Below are 19,430 nucleotides of genomic sequence, written 5' to 3' on the forward strand. Positions count from 1 at the left end.
CCGAATAAAAAAAAATAATTACACTCCAAATAGAAAATAAATTCTAAAATCAAGAAAAAATGTGAACCTAATCGATTCATAAAGAAAAGAATCGAAAGAAGATATAAGTCGACCTAACATATTTGAAATTTAGTCATCTAAAATTACAATCTAACATATTAAAAAATTAATCCGATATCAAAGGAGATAATTTTTTAAATGTCCAGAGATTAAAATAAATATATTTAAAAGTTGAAATGCTAAAATATAACCAAATCCAAAAATTTGGATTTAAACCTTAAAAAAAATCCTCAAACTAAGAGACATAATTGAAATCACGTGACTGAGTTTTTTTATTAGGATAATGTAACCAAAGAATGGGAAAAAGGAATAAAAAACAAAAAGGAAGACGTTAAACAAAAAGTGGAATATTTCTAAGAGATTGTTTAACCAAATTCAAAACAAGCTGCGGAGTGTGCAGGCACAGCCAGCCACTGATGACCAATTTTAAAATGTAGAATTTTTTTTTTCCGATTTAAGAACGTGACACATGTTCAACGTTCAAGATGAGTATCGATCGTTTTTTTAATAGACCGAGGATGAGTCGTTAATTTGATTTCTATATTGCTTCACCCATTTTTTAATTCCAAATAGCAAGAATCATCATCAGAGATCGACAATGATCATGACGGTCACTGCTAGAGTAATCGCAGCAGCTCGATCATTGGTTCCATCGAGCCAGTTCCCTCTTCTACGTCCATCTTCTTATGTGTTCGCTGCCCAGAAATCTCACTCCCACACCCTTCTCATTCGTCAGGTAATCAATCATAGTTCCTTATTTAGTTATTTGGATTAAGAAATCGAATTTATGGATGTGGGATTTATGCCATTATGCTTGGATTTTAGAGGGTTTTTAGTAGTTTGGCTTCTTACCTGTTCATCAGATAGTTGTTAGTGTTTTGATCCGGGAGAAGGATCGTTTTTTTTTTTTTTTGTTTGTTATGGAATCTTTTCGGGCTAGTGAAATTAGAGCGTTTCAGTGGTGCCGAGGGGGACCCAAATTATTTTTGGTTCTTTTGTCGAGGTTCCATGTTTGGCTCTCTATATGCAACGTTTCAGGATTACTTTCTTTTTTGGGGACTTTGTGCGGTTGTTTTTTTCTGTTCTCTTTAGATTTTTCCTTTTTTCCTCTCAAAGCTGTTGTTTCTATCCAAGAAAAAAATATCAAAAAGAAAATTTGCTTGGATGTCAGATGAGCTCGGAGGCGCAGAGCATCACTACTCGTCTTCACAGTTCTGGATTATTAAGAAGCCAAGGTCTCATTGGAGGGAAGTGGATTGATGCTTATGATGGGAAGACCATTGAGGTATGGCTGAAAGGATTTTGCGTTTTCTGATGCTTTCAACAACAGATATTGGGTTTGTTAAATTCAGTTTTCAATAAGTTGAGTGATGACTTCTTTTGCTCTTTCCTATAAAATTTATCCTGGATTCCTTGAACCTTTGTCTTTTCTTGGTTTGAGAGAGCAATTGTATATTTTCACCATATGTTAGAAATGGGCTGATTAGTTTTCTTTATACAGAGGTGTGGGTAACCGTTACTTTCGACAATTGTTAAATTTTATTCCCTTATATTTGCTCACAATTTTGCTTGCGGAATATTGAGAAAATTCATCTTTGTGTTGCAGGTTCAAAATCCAGCTAATGGTGAAGTTATAACCAATGTTCCGCTCATGGGCAAAAGGGAGACCGATGATGCTATTTCTTCAGCTTATGACGCTTTTAAGTGTAAGTTTCAAAGATTAGTGCTAACTAAAGCTTACATGTGTCAGGAGATTAGTTACAACGTCAGGTTGAAGTGCTGAACTAGCATGTCGATTCTGCGTTATATTGTTGATGCTGCATTCCGCTTCCTTTTTTTGTGGTGCAAACACTACATTTTTCTGTGACTTTTATTGCTTCGGTTGTGGCTCACCTTCCCCGTTTTTTGTCATTTAATTTGTTTATGGGCAGCTGTTTCTTGTAAAAAGATTTACTTGCTAACTTCAGCTATCTGCCATATTTTGCCTTGAAGCTTGGAGCAAACTCACTGCAGCTGACCGGAGTAATCGCTTACGCAAATGGTATTAACTTATTTATTTTTATTATTTTCTAAATTTGTTTACTTATTATCATTATTATACTTTTTTTATTATCTCCACTCCAGTGGATGGTAAGAGAACTTGAATTATTTTTCGTTCATTATTTGGATTTATTTTTACAATATTCTTTGAAGATATCAATAGGAGAATAACAAGTCTTTTTATGCAAAGATAAATTTATGGAAAGTTAAGTAAGAAGAGGGCATACAAAATAGCTGAAGCATTGAGCACTTCTGATACTGAACCATTTCGACGTTCAGTGTTGCCTAGTTCATTCGAATAGTACTGCATTGGTTTACCTGCCATACTTAGGATGTTTCTTCTTTCTTCAGTGTTGCCTAGTTCATTGGAATAGTATTGCATTGGTTTAACTGCCATACTTAAGATGTTTCTTCTTCTTCGGTATTTTGAAGGTATGAGCTCCTAATGGCCCACAAAGAAGAGATTGGACAACTGATAACCTTAGAGCAAGGAAAACCCTTAAAGGAAGCTTTGGGTGAGGTACCATATGATTCGCTTTAGCAATCATCAGATTTTGATATGCTATCACTTTGTTCTTTTAACATACACTTTCCAACTCATTATACAGACTAACTATGGAGCCAGCTTTATTGAGTTCTTTTCTGAAGAAGCAAAGCGAGTATATGGTGACATAATCTCACCAACTATAGCCGATCGTCGACTTTTGGTCTTGAAGCAGGTCAATTGACAGTCTTATTCTGTTTTTTTTTTCCTTTATTTTTTTTGAAGAATTACCTGAATGCCGTATGCAGCAGTATGTGTGCACTTGGGGAAACTACTCAAACTTAATCATCCAACTTTTATCCAAAAAAATAAAAAAAAATCCAACCTACACAATTTAATTGCCATTTTAACATGGAGATATTTGGAATATTTATATATTGTACACGAGCATTAGTATGCAGGTGTGTTATGAGCTATGTTCACAAGATGCTAAGCGACCAGTCAATAAATTTATGTTATTTTATCTGGTGGTTCCTTATAATGTTGCTGTGTTATTGTTAAAATTGAACTGACCATGTAAAATAACACTTAGGTCTGGGAACTGGCTCTGAGGAGAGTCCCTCTTTCATCTCCCTAGTCTTTTTTTCTTACTCTTGTAATGTTGTACATATTACATTTTGTTTGCTGGATAGCGTATGGTGTAATTGTAAGTTTAGATTCTGGGAATTTGGAAAGTTTTAAGTTATTGGGAATCCTACCTAGAAATTTCTGCATATGTTAATGATATACATGTTTACTCTCAAACAAAATATTGATGATTTTGACAATACTCTGTACCATGGTGTTTCATAAACATTTTCTTCTGCAGCCAGTTGGAGTTGTTGGCGTCATTACCCCTTGGAACTTTCCGCTGGCTATGATTACACGGAAGGTTGGTCCCCTTCATGAGCAATTGTATTCAATTGTTAACAGTGTTGTCATTTACTTTTATGAGAACATAGCCTTTCCAATTAATATATGCTACCGAGAAAACCTTATTTTCTATTACCCTTGCGTTTCAGGTTGGACCTGCTCTTGCAAGTGGTTGTACGGTGGTCATAAAACCCTCTGAGCTTACCCCCTTGACAGCTTTGGCAGCAGCTGAGCTCTCACTTCAAGCTGGAATTCCTCCAGTAATTACCAATGAGAATCCCTGCTATTATCTAATTTTGAAATTTTTTGTTTCCAAAGATTATTTTCTTCTGAAAGTTATCTTTTTACATATATACTTCTGACAGTGGTAGTTCTTGTTTATCTGATAGTCTAGGTATTCGCTTGATTTTTTCATGAGTTGCTTTTAGTAGGCTGTGTGTTGTCATTAACTGCTAATAGGAAGCTAGAAGATTTGTAGAATAGTAGTTGGGCATGAACGACTTTACCTAGTTCTCTTTGTTTCACATATTTTTTAATCTATCAGATAGCATCCTTGTTAATCTGCATTGTGTTATCCGGACATTGCATTTGCATTGGTCTCTATAAAGTATAAATCTCAGTTTCCAGCTCAGTGTTGGGTGCACTTCTCAGTTCCTTGTATATGTGTAATGGTTGATTTTTCTTAATGTGTAGGGTGTCGTGAATGTGGTTATGGGAGATGCTCCTGCTATTGGGGATGCTATACTTGCAAGTTCTCAGGTTACTTTTATTTATTAACAAGAATTATTATTTTTGCATTTTGGTGCAGCTGCTTTAATCTTACTGGTTTATCGAACCTATGCAGGTAAGAAAGATCACATTTACCGGCTCAACTGCAGTTGGAAAAAAGTTGATGGCAGGTGCTGCTGGAACTGTTAAAAGGGTAACTCACAGTTCAGAATATTAAAGCCTTTTTTCAGGATGAAGATTGGAAACCTAATGTGGGTTATGATACCCGTTTCTCTTCTCTAGGTGTCCCTTGAACTTGGTGGTAATGCCCCTTGCATAATATTTGACGATGCAGATGTGGATGTTGCAGTAAAAGGATCTGTAAGTGAAATTATTAATTATTAAAGTTATACACGTGTGCATCATGTTTTTCTTTCTTTCTTTTTCTTCTTCTTGTTCTTTTTGTTCTTCTCCCCTTATTTATTTATTTATTTTAACATTTTAATTTCAGTATTTGCTACTCAATGTAGATTTGTGGTAAAATATTGATGTAGCCAAGTTGGGAGAGAAACAATCTTTGAGGGAATACTTCAGCTTTCTCTATAAAGGAATACTGCTCGGCTTATATTCTGAATCAAAATTAAAGTACCAACCTAATGGCTATAACAGAGTTGCCACAGGTCACTTAAGACAAAAATACAATTGTTCCTTAAATGAAAAACTTAAACAAAGTATCTTAACTTGAAACATCCTAAGTAAAACTTAATGAAACTAAAATCACAGACAGGGTCTGACAAAACTTAAGGAAACGTATTTGGTGTTGCGGTTTTATGGAAGGTTTGAGAGGAAAAAATTCAAGAATCTTCTAAGGCGAATGCAAGACTTCAAGGGACATCATTGACTCTCACATCTTTATGCTTTCTTTTTGTGTAAAGACATACCGGCTATAAAAAGTCATAGTTTTTCTTTACTCCTGCAAATTGGGAACATCTTTTGCATACCCTTTAATGGGTCCTTTTGTTCCTTTGGATATCTTTGGATATTTCATTCATCGCTGAAATTGTTTCTTATCCAAACAATCATTTGTCCCATAAAAAAAACCACAATTGCAGTGCTTTCAAAATGGGTCTGTAGTATGTAGATTTTTAAAGGGTAAACAGATATCTGCCTATCCTGGACTATGGATTAGAAACAATACTGGTCATGCATGGTTAATATAATTAGCACTTACCACGATGAATCTATCTCTAATTACTTTCTCATAAGTGAATACTACCTAGGGATGTGTGTCTATTCAGTCGCAACTCTTTCCTGCATAAAACCGGGGATGCAGCCTGTTTGTATCGAGGAACGCTTAGATATCTTTTTTTAATTATCTATAAATATATATATGTCTCCCGAGCTTATAATTCACCTATTATGGAATTACTCTTCTACTTGTCCTTAAAAGTATGCTCCTATAGCAGTTTTGATACAGTGTTAGTTCATCTTTTCTGTCTGTTTAGTAAACTCAAGAAAGTATAACTGTTTTCTTGAAGTTTAATGTTATCTTGCTTTACAAAACTTAGCAGGATCATTACTACTTATTATACGTACGGACATCTATGGATAATTAAGTAATGAAACCCTATTTCATCTTTCAGATTGCAGCAAAGTTCCGAAATAGTGGACAGACTTGTGTTTGTGCCAATAGAATTCTTGTTCAAGAAGGTATTGACAGATTTATACTTCAGTTCTGAAGGATTCTTCTTGTGCTTATTTAAAAGAGGCTTACTGATATTAGTACTTTTTTGTTTAGAGAACTTTTTTTAATAGTTTTGATAGTAATAGCAGTGAAATCTTATGTTTAATAGCTGACTCTAATACCTTGAATTGGATTAACTAACTATGGACATTCACTTGTCCATTTATGTTTTGCTTAAGTTCTAAGAAACGGTGGCATAATTGGTGAACTAATTCTAAAGAGAGGAAAGCAACTAGTTGATGCATAAAACCAGTTATGGGGGTGCCAATGGGTTAGGCCATTATGATGATATGCTCGTTATCTGATATATCAAGTCAAAGTGAAATCTTTGCACTTTTTTTTTTTCTTTTACCATTTTATTTGGGTAGAGTTTTCATTTTCAAATTTCATATGTAGTACTTGATGTGGAAACTGGAAAGGGTAGAGAAATTGAAGGGATTTAAGGGAAAATGAGACTGGGAGAATATAAGGAGATGCTAAATTTGGTTTATAAAGCAGCCTCTTGTTGCTTGCTAAAATATTTTTGTAACTGTTCCCAAATTGGGATTTACACCTGTTGGTATCCTTTTGTAATTTTGTCACTTTTCCTTGGATGAATTCTTGTATTCCTCCCCTCATTTCATATCCTTATTTTAAGTGAAGATATATATTTTTAATCCTGAAAAAGAAACAAACCATGTAAACCTTTATGAAGGACAAGGTCCAGATATGATAATCACGTTGGAGGAATGTATTGCAATGTGTTATGATGTCACTTTCTAATTTTTAATTTATTTGGGAAGATGAGTCTTTTTTCGGATAGTAGTTACACTAGTTCCATTTGATTCTAAATCAATTCTTGCGTTTTATATTACTAGCTTTGATTGGATGAAACATGTTGTTTTCTTTCAATTCGAACTAAACTCTAGTTTTCAGGAATATACGAGAAATTTACAAATGCTTTCTCAAAAGCGGTGCAAAATCTGCAAGTTGGTGACGGGTTTGGTGAAGGTGTAGCTCAGGTGGGTTCTTCTGCCTTTAATCCTTTATTCAGTTGTGATGTTAGTCTTTTCTTTATAAAATTATCTTCCAAGTTCAAGGTAATATAATTTTATGTGCCAACGTTATGTTTGCTTTCGATTAATCTTCCATATTTTATTATCCCTTCGTATTGTGAAGGATCCTTATATCAAATGTTATGCCATCAAACTTTCAATGTACAAACCAAGATAAAAGGATATTGGATAGTTAGTTAGAATGAAACAGGGAATTATTTATTTATTTATTATTGTTTTTTTATTGGGAAAGTTAGTTAGAATGAAACAGGGGATTATTTATTTATTTGTTTATTATTGTTTTCTATTGGGCATAAGAATATTAGCGGAGTTTGGAATTAGTTTGCTTTGTTGCTTATTTTTCAGATTTCCTATCCGAATATTAATGCTCTTCCTTTTACATTAGTTTGAATTGGATAGTTTTTTCTATTTTTTTATTGGCCGTCAGTTTGGGAAGTGTCTCCTCTTTTCTTGATGAATTCCACTTTAAAAGGACACGCTATCAAAATATAAAAAGACCTGTTTATGAAACTTCTTACCCTCCGGATGGAAATAAAGAAAATTCGAAGTTAGAAATAGATAAAAAAGAAAAATCTCTCTTCTGGCTCATCTTTCTTGATCAGATCTTTCATGAACTAGAAGAAGAAAGCAAAGATTCCGGACTATGAACCATATAGCGTTGCTGACTTACTTCTTCGATCATTCTTTGCCCCTCACTTTCCCTAGGCAGTTCTCTTAATTTGTTATTAAATGATATTGTATGTTTTTTTTATCCAAAAAATAAATTGACAGTTGTTCTAACAAGGACATTATGTTATAGTCACTTTACAATAAACTTATTATTAGTTGAACTTGAGGTTTCTCTAAAATGCCTCTAAGATTCATAATTCAATTTCACTCCATTATTTTCAGGGTCCTTTAATTAATGAAGCTGCCGTGCAGAAGGTTTGTTTTATTTCCTTCAAGTTAACCGTCAAATATGCATTCTTGCAAGTCATTTAATTTGAGCAGTTTGGGCATGTATTGATGCATGTGGACTTTTTTGTGATAGGTTGAGAAATTTCTTCAAGATGCCACCACAAAGGTTTGTTTCTGACCTAGTATTTTAGAATTGTCAAGTACTCTCGTGGCAGTAATTCAAAGTGGCTCTTTTGGTTTATTACTTAACGTGAAATGGTGCCTTGTCTTGCTATTCACCAGTCAGTTTCCAAAAGTTGAACAATAAGAATTTCTGGAATTTTAAATCGTGCATTGAATGTGGATGTCTAGCTTTTCTGACGGAGGTATTATTTGATTTATGATTTGCTAGGCTCCTTTGCAGAGGATTCTTATGCTTTTATTTATTTATATTTATTTCTTAAATGTAATTAGTGGGTGTTGGTTCCCTTTAGGGATCATTGGTCTTGGTATTAATAGAGTCAAATGGTCTATGTTTGACATTGGTTATCCTATTGAGAACTTGAGTAGTAGGGTGGTGAGCTCATATATCCACTGTTTTTAGTTTCTCCATTGTTATCTTGGCTGTATGACGTGTCTTATTATTTCCCTGCTATTTATCCATTCACGAATGTTTTACCACTTGTTACTGTGGGTACTGGTTTTGTCAGATGAGTTCTGCAAGTTACTCGGCTAGTGCCTAAGGGCATATTTTTTGTATAAATGTGAAGGTTGTTGTATAGTAAAATTTCTCGATGAGTTTTTTTAAACTTCCGGCTGCATTGTCATGCCAAATGGCATGCAGTTTAGGCCATTTTTTAAAGTCAATTTTACTGTCATTTTGCAGTGAAAAGGTATCCTAGTATTAATCAATAGGATAAAAGTGTTCTTTTACAAGGGAGGCTGATCCATGCTAATTTAGTCATTGCTTTGTTCTACTATCTTCAATCATTTGTACCTAAGTTCATACTTGTAGATTGACATATGGACAAGCAACTTTCTTTTGGAAAGTAGTGGATGCTTTTTTAGCAATATGAAGGCTAGTGACAGCTGGAATAGATAGAGTTTTATTCACCATTTCTCGTAAGGGCAAAAGATTCTGAATATTTATCACTTTTTTTGTTCATTGAAGAGGTGGTCTTCTCGTATGAGACTTTATTCTCTTGTTGATACTTGATGCTTTGTTATGGTAAGTTTTAAGGCTCTAATTAATTCTCTGCGTTGGTGAGTCTTTCACTTATGAATTTCTTAGTTGTCAGTTTGGTCTTATTAGGTTATATTGAAGTTTTTTTTTTCTATAAGCTTTTGTTTCGAATCTTTTTACTGCACTTATATTTATATTTATTTTTATTCTTTTATTGTCTTTGTACATCCCCCAATGAAAGCTTGGTTTCTCATTAAAAAGAAAAAGGAAGCTTTCTAAAATATGGGGGTGTGTAGACGTGTTTATGTTTACCTATCTATTTTCAATTTATGTAACCAATAAATCGTTTGAAGTTCACTTAGTTCTCTTTCCCTCACTCTCCTTCCTAATTTTCTTTTGAAGGGAGCGGAAGTTCTTCTTGGTGGTAAAAGACACAGCCTTGGGATGACATTTTTTGAGCCTACAGTTGTTGCTGGCGTGAAAAGTGACATGCTTTTATCCAGGTAGCAATGTTGCATGTTATGTCACCACTCCTTAATAATCTTCAGAACTTGGTTTAATTAAATATTAACATTCACGTGGATGCCTTGAATTTTGAAGTTTCTTATGTGCATATTTTGGAGCAATTTTTGTTGCAATGACTATATTATCTTTGTATTATAAGATCTTAAATTGGAAATTTCTTTGACCTGAGAGACTTCTCTTGATTGTCTTCTTTAGATCATCTTGATTGGAATTGTATTAGGATAGAATGAGGGAAAACCATTAGGGCATTAGAGGTATTTTAATAAGTGGTTATGGTAATTTGCTATAAATGGTTAGGGGAAAAGGGTGAAGGTAGACATTGATTTCGTTGGTTTATGCTTGAGTGATCTCAAGAGACGAATGGCCAAATTACCTCAACTTGCATAGTTTTATCTTGTAGTTTTGTTGTCTTTTATATTTTTGTATATTTGGTTCTATCACATGTCAACCAACGAAGAGACTAACATCTTGGAATGTACATATGAGAGTTGGTCAAAGAAACCCCTTTCATTAGAAAAGAGAAAGCAAGCAAAAGCAGGAAAAGGACAAAGTACCCGGTCAATAACTTATTAACAATTTCTTGATTAGTTTGACTTGGATATGGAAGGATTCTTTTTGACACTTGATGCATGTAACGTTCTTGTGAACATGCAAGATTTCTAAAAAACATAAAACCTATACTTGTGTGGGCACCGGCTCTCCTTTGATCCTATGCTCAATTGTGCTTCATGGCTTTATATCTTCAACTGGCTGTATTTTACATCAGGGAGGAAGTATTTGGTCCCGTGGCGCCATTACTGCCATTCAGAACAGAGGAGGAAGCAATTGCTCTCGCTAACGACACCAATGCAGGTTCTAGCATTGATAAATTGTATTTCTTATTACTTTTTAGGTGATCAATTCACTAAATTTTAGTTAATTTCTAATGTCTTATAGGATTAGCTGCTTACATATTCACAAATAATATTCAACGTTCGTGGAGAGTGACTGAAGCTCTCGAATATGGAATGGTCGGTGTTAATGAAGGCCTAATTTCTACAGAGGTGAGCTATGTTGCCTGCTCTTTGCCACCCCCCCCCCCCCCCCCCCCCCCCCCCACATTTGATGTGGGGCAACACACACAATTTTAAACATGATATTACAACAAAGGAAGTAGCCACTAATATATGCCATAAACTTTTGCTTCTTTGCGATTATTCGTTCTTTGAACATCATCTCTAGTGATCTGCTTAGCTTGCGGTAATCAGGCCTTCATTAGTGATTAGGAAACTTTATATTTGTTGGAGAATGATAACTTGGTGTCCAACTTTCAAAAGAATATGGATGGTCAATAGTCATTCTTTTGAGTTGCTGGAGAATGATAACTTACTGTTCGTCGTTCGCCTGGTCACTAGAATACTGTCTCCTTCCCAGTTCCCAAGGAGATAAGTGGTATGGAGTTTGGTAGTCAGTAGTCATTGCCGAAAGAATTTGATTTTGTTCTCTAAATGGTTATGGCAGTTTCCTTTTGACTTGGAGCTCCTTGTGGTATGTCGTGGATGGTCCAAAGTAAATATGGCCTTTCTTTTTCTTGGTGTGGGTGGATTTTTGAGCCACCAAGGTTTTTGGATTGGTAGAGGTTCTTCGAAGATTATTTTGACTATAAGTAACACTATGGAAGATATATCCCGTTTTATTTTAGGTGACATTCCCTTGAATTTGGAAAGATTGGGGATGGTTTTTTTGTAAGTACAATCTTTCCTGTTTGTGACAGTGGGGCATTCGATCGTAGGTGGAAGAAAGTGCAAGGCTTCACGAATGCCTACAAGGAATAATAGTATACAAACACAAATACAGACAAGTAATCAGGGGAATATATATCAATAGTAGTCCAGCACAAAAAGTTACACTCCAAGCACTCAACCTAATAAGAGGGTTGTACTCTCCACAATGAACTATTGTTCATCCATAGAACACAACAACCAAGATAACTAATCCTAGCACAAAATACCCACATATGTACTACCATTCTCCCTTTGCCACGTCAGACTCTAGGACCATTGATCTCTCCGACTACCTTTTGTTTGGGTGAAAACCCCTTTCTGCCCTTCCTCTTGTAGACATCCTTAATGGGATGCCTAGCATTACCCCCATGGAGAAGAGACACCTTGTCCTCTAGGTGAAAATTAGGGTACTAGGCCTTAAAAACTGCATATGACTCCCAAGTCGCCTCATGGGACGGTTGATTCTTCCATGACACCGAGCATTAGTAGTGTCCCTTAGCTTCACTCCAACGCATTTGATCCACCTTTTTCGGTTCCAACATCCACTCCATTTGGTCATTCAACATTGAAATTTCTGTTTGAATCCAATGCTTTTCCCCCACTGCCTTCTTCAACTGGGAGACATGGAAAACTGGAGGCCACTTCTCACATCGTTTTTTGGCCAAAGATCTTTGGCGGTACAGTTGAATCTTTAAACAAACCCAATCCCCTATATCAAAGACCACATCATGACGATGTACATCCAAGAACTTTTTCATTTGCTCTTGGGCTTGTCTCAAGTGGGACTTTAAACTTGCCAACACTTCATCCCAAGATTGTAAGTGATGGTCAATCATTGGGGGTGGTTGTTGATTGTCCATACGAGATGATGGGGGGGGGGGGGGGGGTCCATACACCACGGCTTATGGAGTAGTATTAATGGATGCGTAATGAGTCGTGTTATCATTCAACAATTACTATTGACTACCAAACACTTTCAGCAAAATGGCATTTCTTTTAACTACCGCAACTCCCTTAGCTGACACCCAATGACCCAAGTACTCTATCTTGTCTTTTGCAAATTGGCATTTCTTTTTTTGCGAAAACACAACAGTTGAAAAAACTTGAGCGGACATTAGTGCTGTAAACAAGTATATATCGTCAAAGAATACCAATAAAAATTTGTGCAAATAGGGCCGAAAAACCTGATTCATTAATGCTTGGAATGTGGACGACGCGTTGGTTAGTATTGAACAGCAATACCAGGAACTCGTAATGACCTTCGTGTGTCTGGAACATAGTCTTTCTCATGTCTTCGTCACGCACTCAGATTTGATGGTACCCCAACTTGAGATCTATCTTGGAGAAAACACAAGCTTCACTCAACTCATCTGGCAATTCATCAATCATTGAGATGGGAAATTTATCTGGTTGACATAAAACCACCAGCTCTCATCCTTCTTTTTGACCAAGATCACAGGGTCTTATAATGTCGGTTGTCATCATGTCGCTGACCAACTTCTCTATCTCATTCTTTTGAGCATGCTGGTAACGGTTGGGTCTTATGTTGATGGTGTCTGCCCCTTCCTTTAATTGGACCCGGTGGTTTATCTAGCGCATGGGAGGCAACCCTTTGGGTATGCTAAAGATATCTTCTTATTTCTTTTGTAATTGATCAAATTCTGGTCAAAGCTCCTTCACTAATTCTATAAGAACTATCTATCATTCTGCTTTAGGTATTCCCATAGCTCTAAAATCAATAAGGAACACTTGGTCCTTAGGTTGCCATGTTTTAACCAACATTTTCAACTATACCTCCATTTGCGACAAGAACGGGTCTCCTTTTAAAATCACCTTGGTGTCTCCGACCGAAAAAGTCACCATCAATTCCTTCCAATCTACTAGCATTGCTCTTGTTTACATAGCCACAACATACCCAGAACCATATCCAAGTTGCCAAGCCCCAAGGGTAGGAAGTCTTCCACGATGGTTATCACTGGAAGACCCACCATGACCCCGTGCACATTCCTTTCCCTGTATTGCCTTCTCTGATCCCATGATGACCCTATATTTGGTTGTTTTCAGCATTGCGATGTTGGATTTTGACAAGCACAAGGGACATGAAATTTTGGGTTGCCTCAAAATCGATTTTGCGATCCTTCATCGTTCCCTTTATTTTGAACGTCCCGGGTGTCATGAGCCCCACTACTGAGTTTAATGACAGTTTGACCACCAAGCTCAAATCCATCATCCCTTTTTCTGTGGCTACGTCTTCCAAGTCATCAGCCACTATGTAGAGACGGAGTTCTTTATTCTTACAATAGTGTCCCTTACTGAATGACTTGTTGCACCAATAATAGAGGCCTTTGTCTCTTCGAGCTTGCAGTTCGGAATTCGTCCACCTACAAAAGGGTGTTTCTCGCTGATTAATAGCTCCGAGGGTATTAGGGTGGGGAGGGTGAGGGGACCCATGGGTGAGGAGACCCATTCAAGTGGTTAGGTTTTCCGAGTTATTTACCTCAGATTTCTAGGGTGGTTTCCCCTCTTTTCCATATGGGCTCTGTGTTGTTCCGGCCGTTTGAATTTTTTCCTTAGCTAAACGGGCCACATCCATCATTTCTTCTAGGCCCACAACTCTCATTGAAAACACTTTCGTACGAATTACTGAGTCAAACCCATTGGTAAATGTACCCACCAGCACGTCCGGCAACTGACACTGAAATCGCTGCAAGTACTCCGACACGTCGTCTTCTTGTTCAATGGCTAAGAATCGACCTCATTGGGTTCCTTGTTGCTGGCAATGGAAACAGTGATACATTCTCTATTTCAACTCTTTTCATGATTTGAATTTCCTTCGGTTTTCTACCCATTGAAACCAACTCAGCCCGTCTTTCCAAGCTTCTCACTGTGATTTAAACTTCTCTTGCTCATTCAGAAGTTTTCGTTGGAAATAGTGCTCCACTCTATAGAACCAGCTGTCCGGGTCCTCCCCATTAAACACTGGCATTTCCAATTTCTTAAACTTGATTCTGTCTTGCTCTGCTCCTGATTCTCTGGCCTGGGAAGACCCCCTTCTTCTGTCTCTTCTCCACTCTCTGGCTTATCATTTGTCCTCAATTTCCTCTTTTTGGTGCTCGTACCAGTGGGTTCCGACACCCCTGCTGACTCTGTCGGTCATCATACATTTTGACAAGTATCACGTGAATTTTTTCCACCGTCTTTTCCAATATCGGTATCCTTTGCATCTCTTGCTTGATAGCCCCAATGTCGCCCTCAGTCGTGGTTAGTCTATCCCCCAGTTGTTTTTGAGTCATCTTGCTACACCTCCCCAGATTGTCAAACTGCTCTGATACCACTGCAAGGCTTCATGAACGCCTACTAGGAATAACTGTATACGAACACAAATATAAACAAGTAATTGGAGGAAATATACATTGATAATAGTCCAACACAAAAGTTACACTTCAAGAACTCAGCCTAATAAGAGGAATGTACTCTCCACGATTAACTATTTTTCATCCACAAAACACATCAACCAAGATAGCTAACCCTAGCACAAAATACCCACATATATACTACCATTCCCCCTTTGCCACGTCAGACTCTAGGACCACTGATTCCTCCAACTACCTTTTTGTCTGGGTGAAAACCCCTTTCCACCCTTCCTCTTGTAGACTGCTTAATGGGAGGCCTAGCTGAAAGATGCAATTATTCTTCTTAATAGTGGATTCTCCACCTGAAGGGAAGAGAAAGCTTAATAACCTATACAGGAGACAGACAGTATTAATGGATCTCACTTTAGACTTTTTATTCTCGCATCACCTTTGTGAGAGAGGGAGAGGGAGAAGGGATGCACCAGAGAAAGGGAGGGAAATTACCTCATCGAAGTTTATCAGTATGTATAACTAAATAGTTATATATACACGAAATATTCATATATATATAAATATATATATGCATGTATGTTGGCTTAGGAAGCTGGATGGTGGTTCTGTTGATCAACTGTCATTCTTTTTTATGGGTGTTTGGGGGGTACCTGTCCAATGTACTTTGACGTCCTATTTCCAGGAAGGTTAAAATTACCTTGTGGAGCTTCGCATTTGGTGGTTTAAAACTCAGTTTAAGGTTCAAATAAGATCTCCTTCGTTACACATATTTTTTTTTAAATAAGAAACTATTTCAGTGATTGACTAAAATATCCAAATGATTACAGAAAGAGTTTCATAGAGAATACGTTAAATGTTTCCCTTTGCAATAAAGAATGCCAAACTTTGATTCTTAATGGTCCGTGCAATTTTGCACCAAAAGAATGCATTAAAAATAGCTGGATCTAAGACATCCTCGGAGAATTTTGATTTCCTTCCTTACATATAGTTCCTACTTTTTTTTTTCTTCTCATGATGATGGCAAGTCATTTTTATTACATATGCTTTTTAGAATCTTTGATCAGAACCTTATCTTCCTTACTCCTATTCAAGAGTTCTCAAATACAATGGTTACGAGGCCAGTCTCTTACAGTGAGTGACTTTTTACATGCACACCTCCTTGATGGTAAGAACGAAGAAGTAGGAAAATATTTCAAAATAACACAGGGTGGAGATACTATATATTGGGAAAACGCTGTTTCTGAATCCTCATCTTGGCACTGTTTCTTTTGTACATAAACTTTCTATGGTTCTACCAAGTGGAGGGAGTTTTTCTTATTGCTTCAGAATTTATGTTATGCCTAGTAAATTTTGATTTGAAATAGTTTCATATCTTAAAAGACTTCTACTTCTTACCAACCCCAAAAAACAAAATCTCTAATAAAAGAATGTTGAAATTTTATGGGGATGTTTAGTTGTATACTGCCAAGCTTCAATCAACTGATATCATATTTTCTCTCTACATTTTATACTCGAAGTTTGAATGTTATTAGTGGATGTTTATTTTCTTGTAAACATGAACATAGCTTGTGATTTAGAGTAGAGTGATCGAATTAACACTTTCATTTATATAGCCTCACATGGGCTGAGAAATTAATTTGTTTTTCATTTTCTTGTAAACATGAATATAACATGCAATTTAGAGTTGATTTAAGCATGTACATTCAACTGAAAGGTAAAAGGGGAGACTATTGTTACAAGAACGAAGCTAATTTAAATCATTCTACCTAGTTGTCGTCCAATTCTTCTAATATATAAGACACAATTAAGCAGGATCTTCGAATTTTCACCATAGACCCTAGTAAATGTAAAAATGGCTTATCAGATCTCCTGATGTTTTCTTATTGCAGGTGGCTCCATTTGGTGGCGTTAAACAGTCAGGCCTTGGAAGGGAGGGGTCGAAATATGGGATGGACGAGTATCTTGAGGTATTTTTTTCAGCCCTTTATGGACTTTATAATGCCCAATTTCAACTCACTCATTGTTTTTTTACTATCCAATGTTAGAACTGATTTTGAGTTATTGAATATGTACTTCAAATGATTTTAACCGTTTCAACCTCACTTCTAAACATACACTTATTCGAATCATTTTGCTTCATTCTTTTACTTTCTAGTTACTTAAAAGTTATTTTCCTTTTCTACTTAAAACCACTTTTTTAAACACTTAAAATCATTCAAAATACGCCCCTAAATTCATCAATCACACCCTTGCAGTTGAAATATGTTTGCTTGGGGAATATGGACCGCCAATGATGAGCAATACTGCAAGCAATGAACCCGTCCGGCAGGAAATAATGGGCTTGGGCTTTTTTCTCTCTGAGCCCAGTGACCCAAAAAAGTCAGATAAGCGAGGCCCATAAGTCAAGTTCATTTCTGTTTTTCTTTTCCCCTATTTTTGTAAAACAGTCATGCTTAGCTCCATTTGTAATAAACAGCATTTTGATTTGATTGAGTGTTTCCTTAGGCTTCTTCCAATAAAGCAGTGGTAAATATAGCAATAAGATCTGATGCTTAAATAAAACAATGTAAAAGTATTTGTAAACATAGGAAACGTTAAATTCAGCTATCAAAGTCTATAAGTTACAGGACTCTAATATCAATAGAAGTCTTGTCATTAATAAGTTTTACTATATTTGTAACTTTTTTAAAAAAATTGATATAAACTTAATTATTAGTTCTAAACACTCGCGAACAAATAATAAGTAACACTAAAAAAGATTTTGAAAAAATGAACTATTACTTAGACTTCATGACTATTCTAAGAAATCATTTCCAAAACTAGATTTCTTGACGAGCTTTTTGCATTACGCTCGATCAAGGTAGATTCTCGAGTCTTTTTGCTTGTCTACTACCCCAACCTCGACCTCGACCCGAACAGTAGTTTCTTAACACTTAAGTAATGAAAAAGAAAATTAAAAATAATAAGGTATGAGGGGCAGTTGAATAGTTTGATAGGATAAGGGTAATTAGGACCTAAAAGAAATTGAAGAAGAAAATAATTTGATGATTAATTAAGCCGTACGTGACAAATGTAGAGAAAATGGATATAAAGTTATGGGTCTCAAAGGTTCAAATTCGAAGGAATATATTCATTTAAAAAGAGCTAAGAATAATTCTCCTGAAAAAGATGCTTAAAATTCAAGCAAAAATGTTCTCCACACCGAACGAACCCAACTTTTCTTTTCTTTTCTTTTCTTTTCTTTTCTTTCTTTTTCTCTATGGTATTTTGTGAATTTAATAGGCTTTTAAATGTTAAACCTAACTTTGATTGAATTTGATATTTGCATTAATTTCGTTACTATTTACCTTAAAAGCCCTTCCTCAAGAACAATCTCCATTTTGATTGAAATTGCTTTTTTTTTTCTTCTTTAATTATTGAACATGATGAAGAATTGCTTGTCAAAAAATAGAGTGATTAACCAAGAAAAGAAAAAAAAAAAGATAGAAAGAGAATTGGGTGGGAATGTGTTAGTTGGAATTCTACTTTTTTAACTCGTTTTAAATGAGAGTGAGTTGTCTTTCGTTAAGGATGCGAATAAACACTCACATCAATTTAAAAGAACGGATTTAAGTTTAAGGTAAGATAGTTTAATGGGACAGTTTCAAATATGACAAAAAGAATCAACGTATTTACAAATATAACACAATGTAAAAAAATTTACATAAATATAACATAGATTAAACGATTATAGTTTGGCAGTGACAGACCATATTGCTAATAAAAGTTATCGATGAAGCAGTTTCACCAGTAAATGTTTCTATATTTGCGACACTCTTTCTAAAGGTTTCTATACATTTAATTATCAATCCTAAAAGTTCTACACATTGGGATTACCTTAGTTCAATTAAATTTAACGAAATAGAGCAAATTTACGAAGAAAGTGAAAAGTTTCATTTTGTATGAATTATTTGGAATAGAAGCCTAAAATAAACTCATACAAACAATTTCACATCATAGGTTAAACAATCCATTTAACGAAGTATATCGTATTCATATGGCTATAGAATTGACTTTAACCACAAAATTTACACACCAAAATGCATTTTTAGTCAAATAATCCTTAACAAATGGAGAGTATTGTATTATTGATTAAACCATACCCTTCAATGTGTTCATACACAAACATTTACAAAGGAATATCTTCCTTTAATTGTCAAAGAAGGAAACGTGGGATTCCCTATTTTAGTTTATTCATTGGCCTCTTCCCTTTTTTTTACTCATCAAATTTCATTAATAACCCATTGAAACCATTAAACATCAAAGAAACACACAAAAAACAAAAGAAAGTGAAAAATTGACATTCTTTTACCATTAATTATAGTTGTTTGACCTTGGCCTAGCTTCCATTCATTTGTTGCTTTCAATTTTTTGTTTGAGTCAAAAGTTTTAGGTTTATGTATCTATTTTATTCTTAAAACTTTTAAAGAGGGTCTAAAATATCTAGTTAGAAAAATCGTTTTAACTAGCAAAATTGTTTAAAAATATTTTCATATAATAGCAAAATGTTAAAGTCTATCCGTGATGTATAGTAGTAATCTATTAATGTCTATCAATACATATAAATGATAGACAATGAGATTTTGCTATATTTGTAGATGTATTTTATTTAATATTTTTTATTTATTTCACAAACTAAATAGAAAAAAAAAAACGTAAAACACATTATGAGTAAA

At 35.3% G+C, this 19,430-nt stretch overlaps 1 protein-coding gene across 1 annotated transcript; it reads left to right on the plus strand.

The window, feature by feature from the left end:
* The first annotated feature begins 406 nt into the window (after positions 1–406).
* On the plus strand, positions 407–17,257 carry LOC103496279 (succinate-semialdehyde dehydrogenase, mitochondrial). Its single transcript, XM_008458063.3, has 20 exons — positions 407–796; positions 1,232–1,345; positions 1,667–1,766; positions 2,053–2,101; positions 2,533–2,620; positions 2,709–2,819; positions 3,453–3,515; positions 3,646–3,756; positions 4,190–4,255; positions 4,341–4,418; positions 4,508–4,585; positions 5,848–5,914; positions 6,864–6,949; positions 7,895–7,927; positions 8,034–8,066; positions 9,465–9,565; positions 10,354–10,439; positions 10,524–10,630; positions 16,605–16,682; positions 16,971–17,257. Exons 1-20 carry the CDS (start codon positions 659–661, stop codon positions 17,007–17,009), a joined length of 1,626 nt encoding a protein of 541 aa, XP_008456285.2. The 5' UTR covers positions 407–658; the 3' UTR covers positions 17,010–17,257.
* The last annotated feature ends 2,173 nt before the right edge of the window (positions 17,258–19,430 follow it).

This window comes from Cucumis melo, chromosome 11 (assembly GCF_025177605.1).
Source record: "Cucumis melo cultivar AY chromosome 11, USDA_Cmelo_AY_1.0, whole genome shotgun sequence".
NCBI classification, from domain to species: domain Eukaryota; kingdom Viridiplantae; phylum Streptophyta; class Magnoliopsida; order Cucurbitales; family Cucurbitaceae; genus Cucumis; species Cucumis melo.

Excerpts from the sequence above, each read along its gene's own strand:
- LOC103496279 (XM_008458063.3), top strand. The coding sequence starts at position 659 with ATGATCATGACGGTCACTGCTAGAGTAATCGCAGCAGCTCGATCATTG. Across the intron at positions 1,767-2,052 it reads AGCTTATGACGCTTTTAAGT|CTTGGAGCAAACTCACTGCA; the intron begins GTAAGTTTCAAA and ends TTTGCCTTGAAG. Across the intron at positions 3,516-3,645 it reads TGGCTATGATTACACGGAAG|GTTGGACCTGCTCTTGCAAG; the intron begins GTTGGTCCCCTT and ends CTTGCGTTTCAG.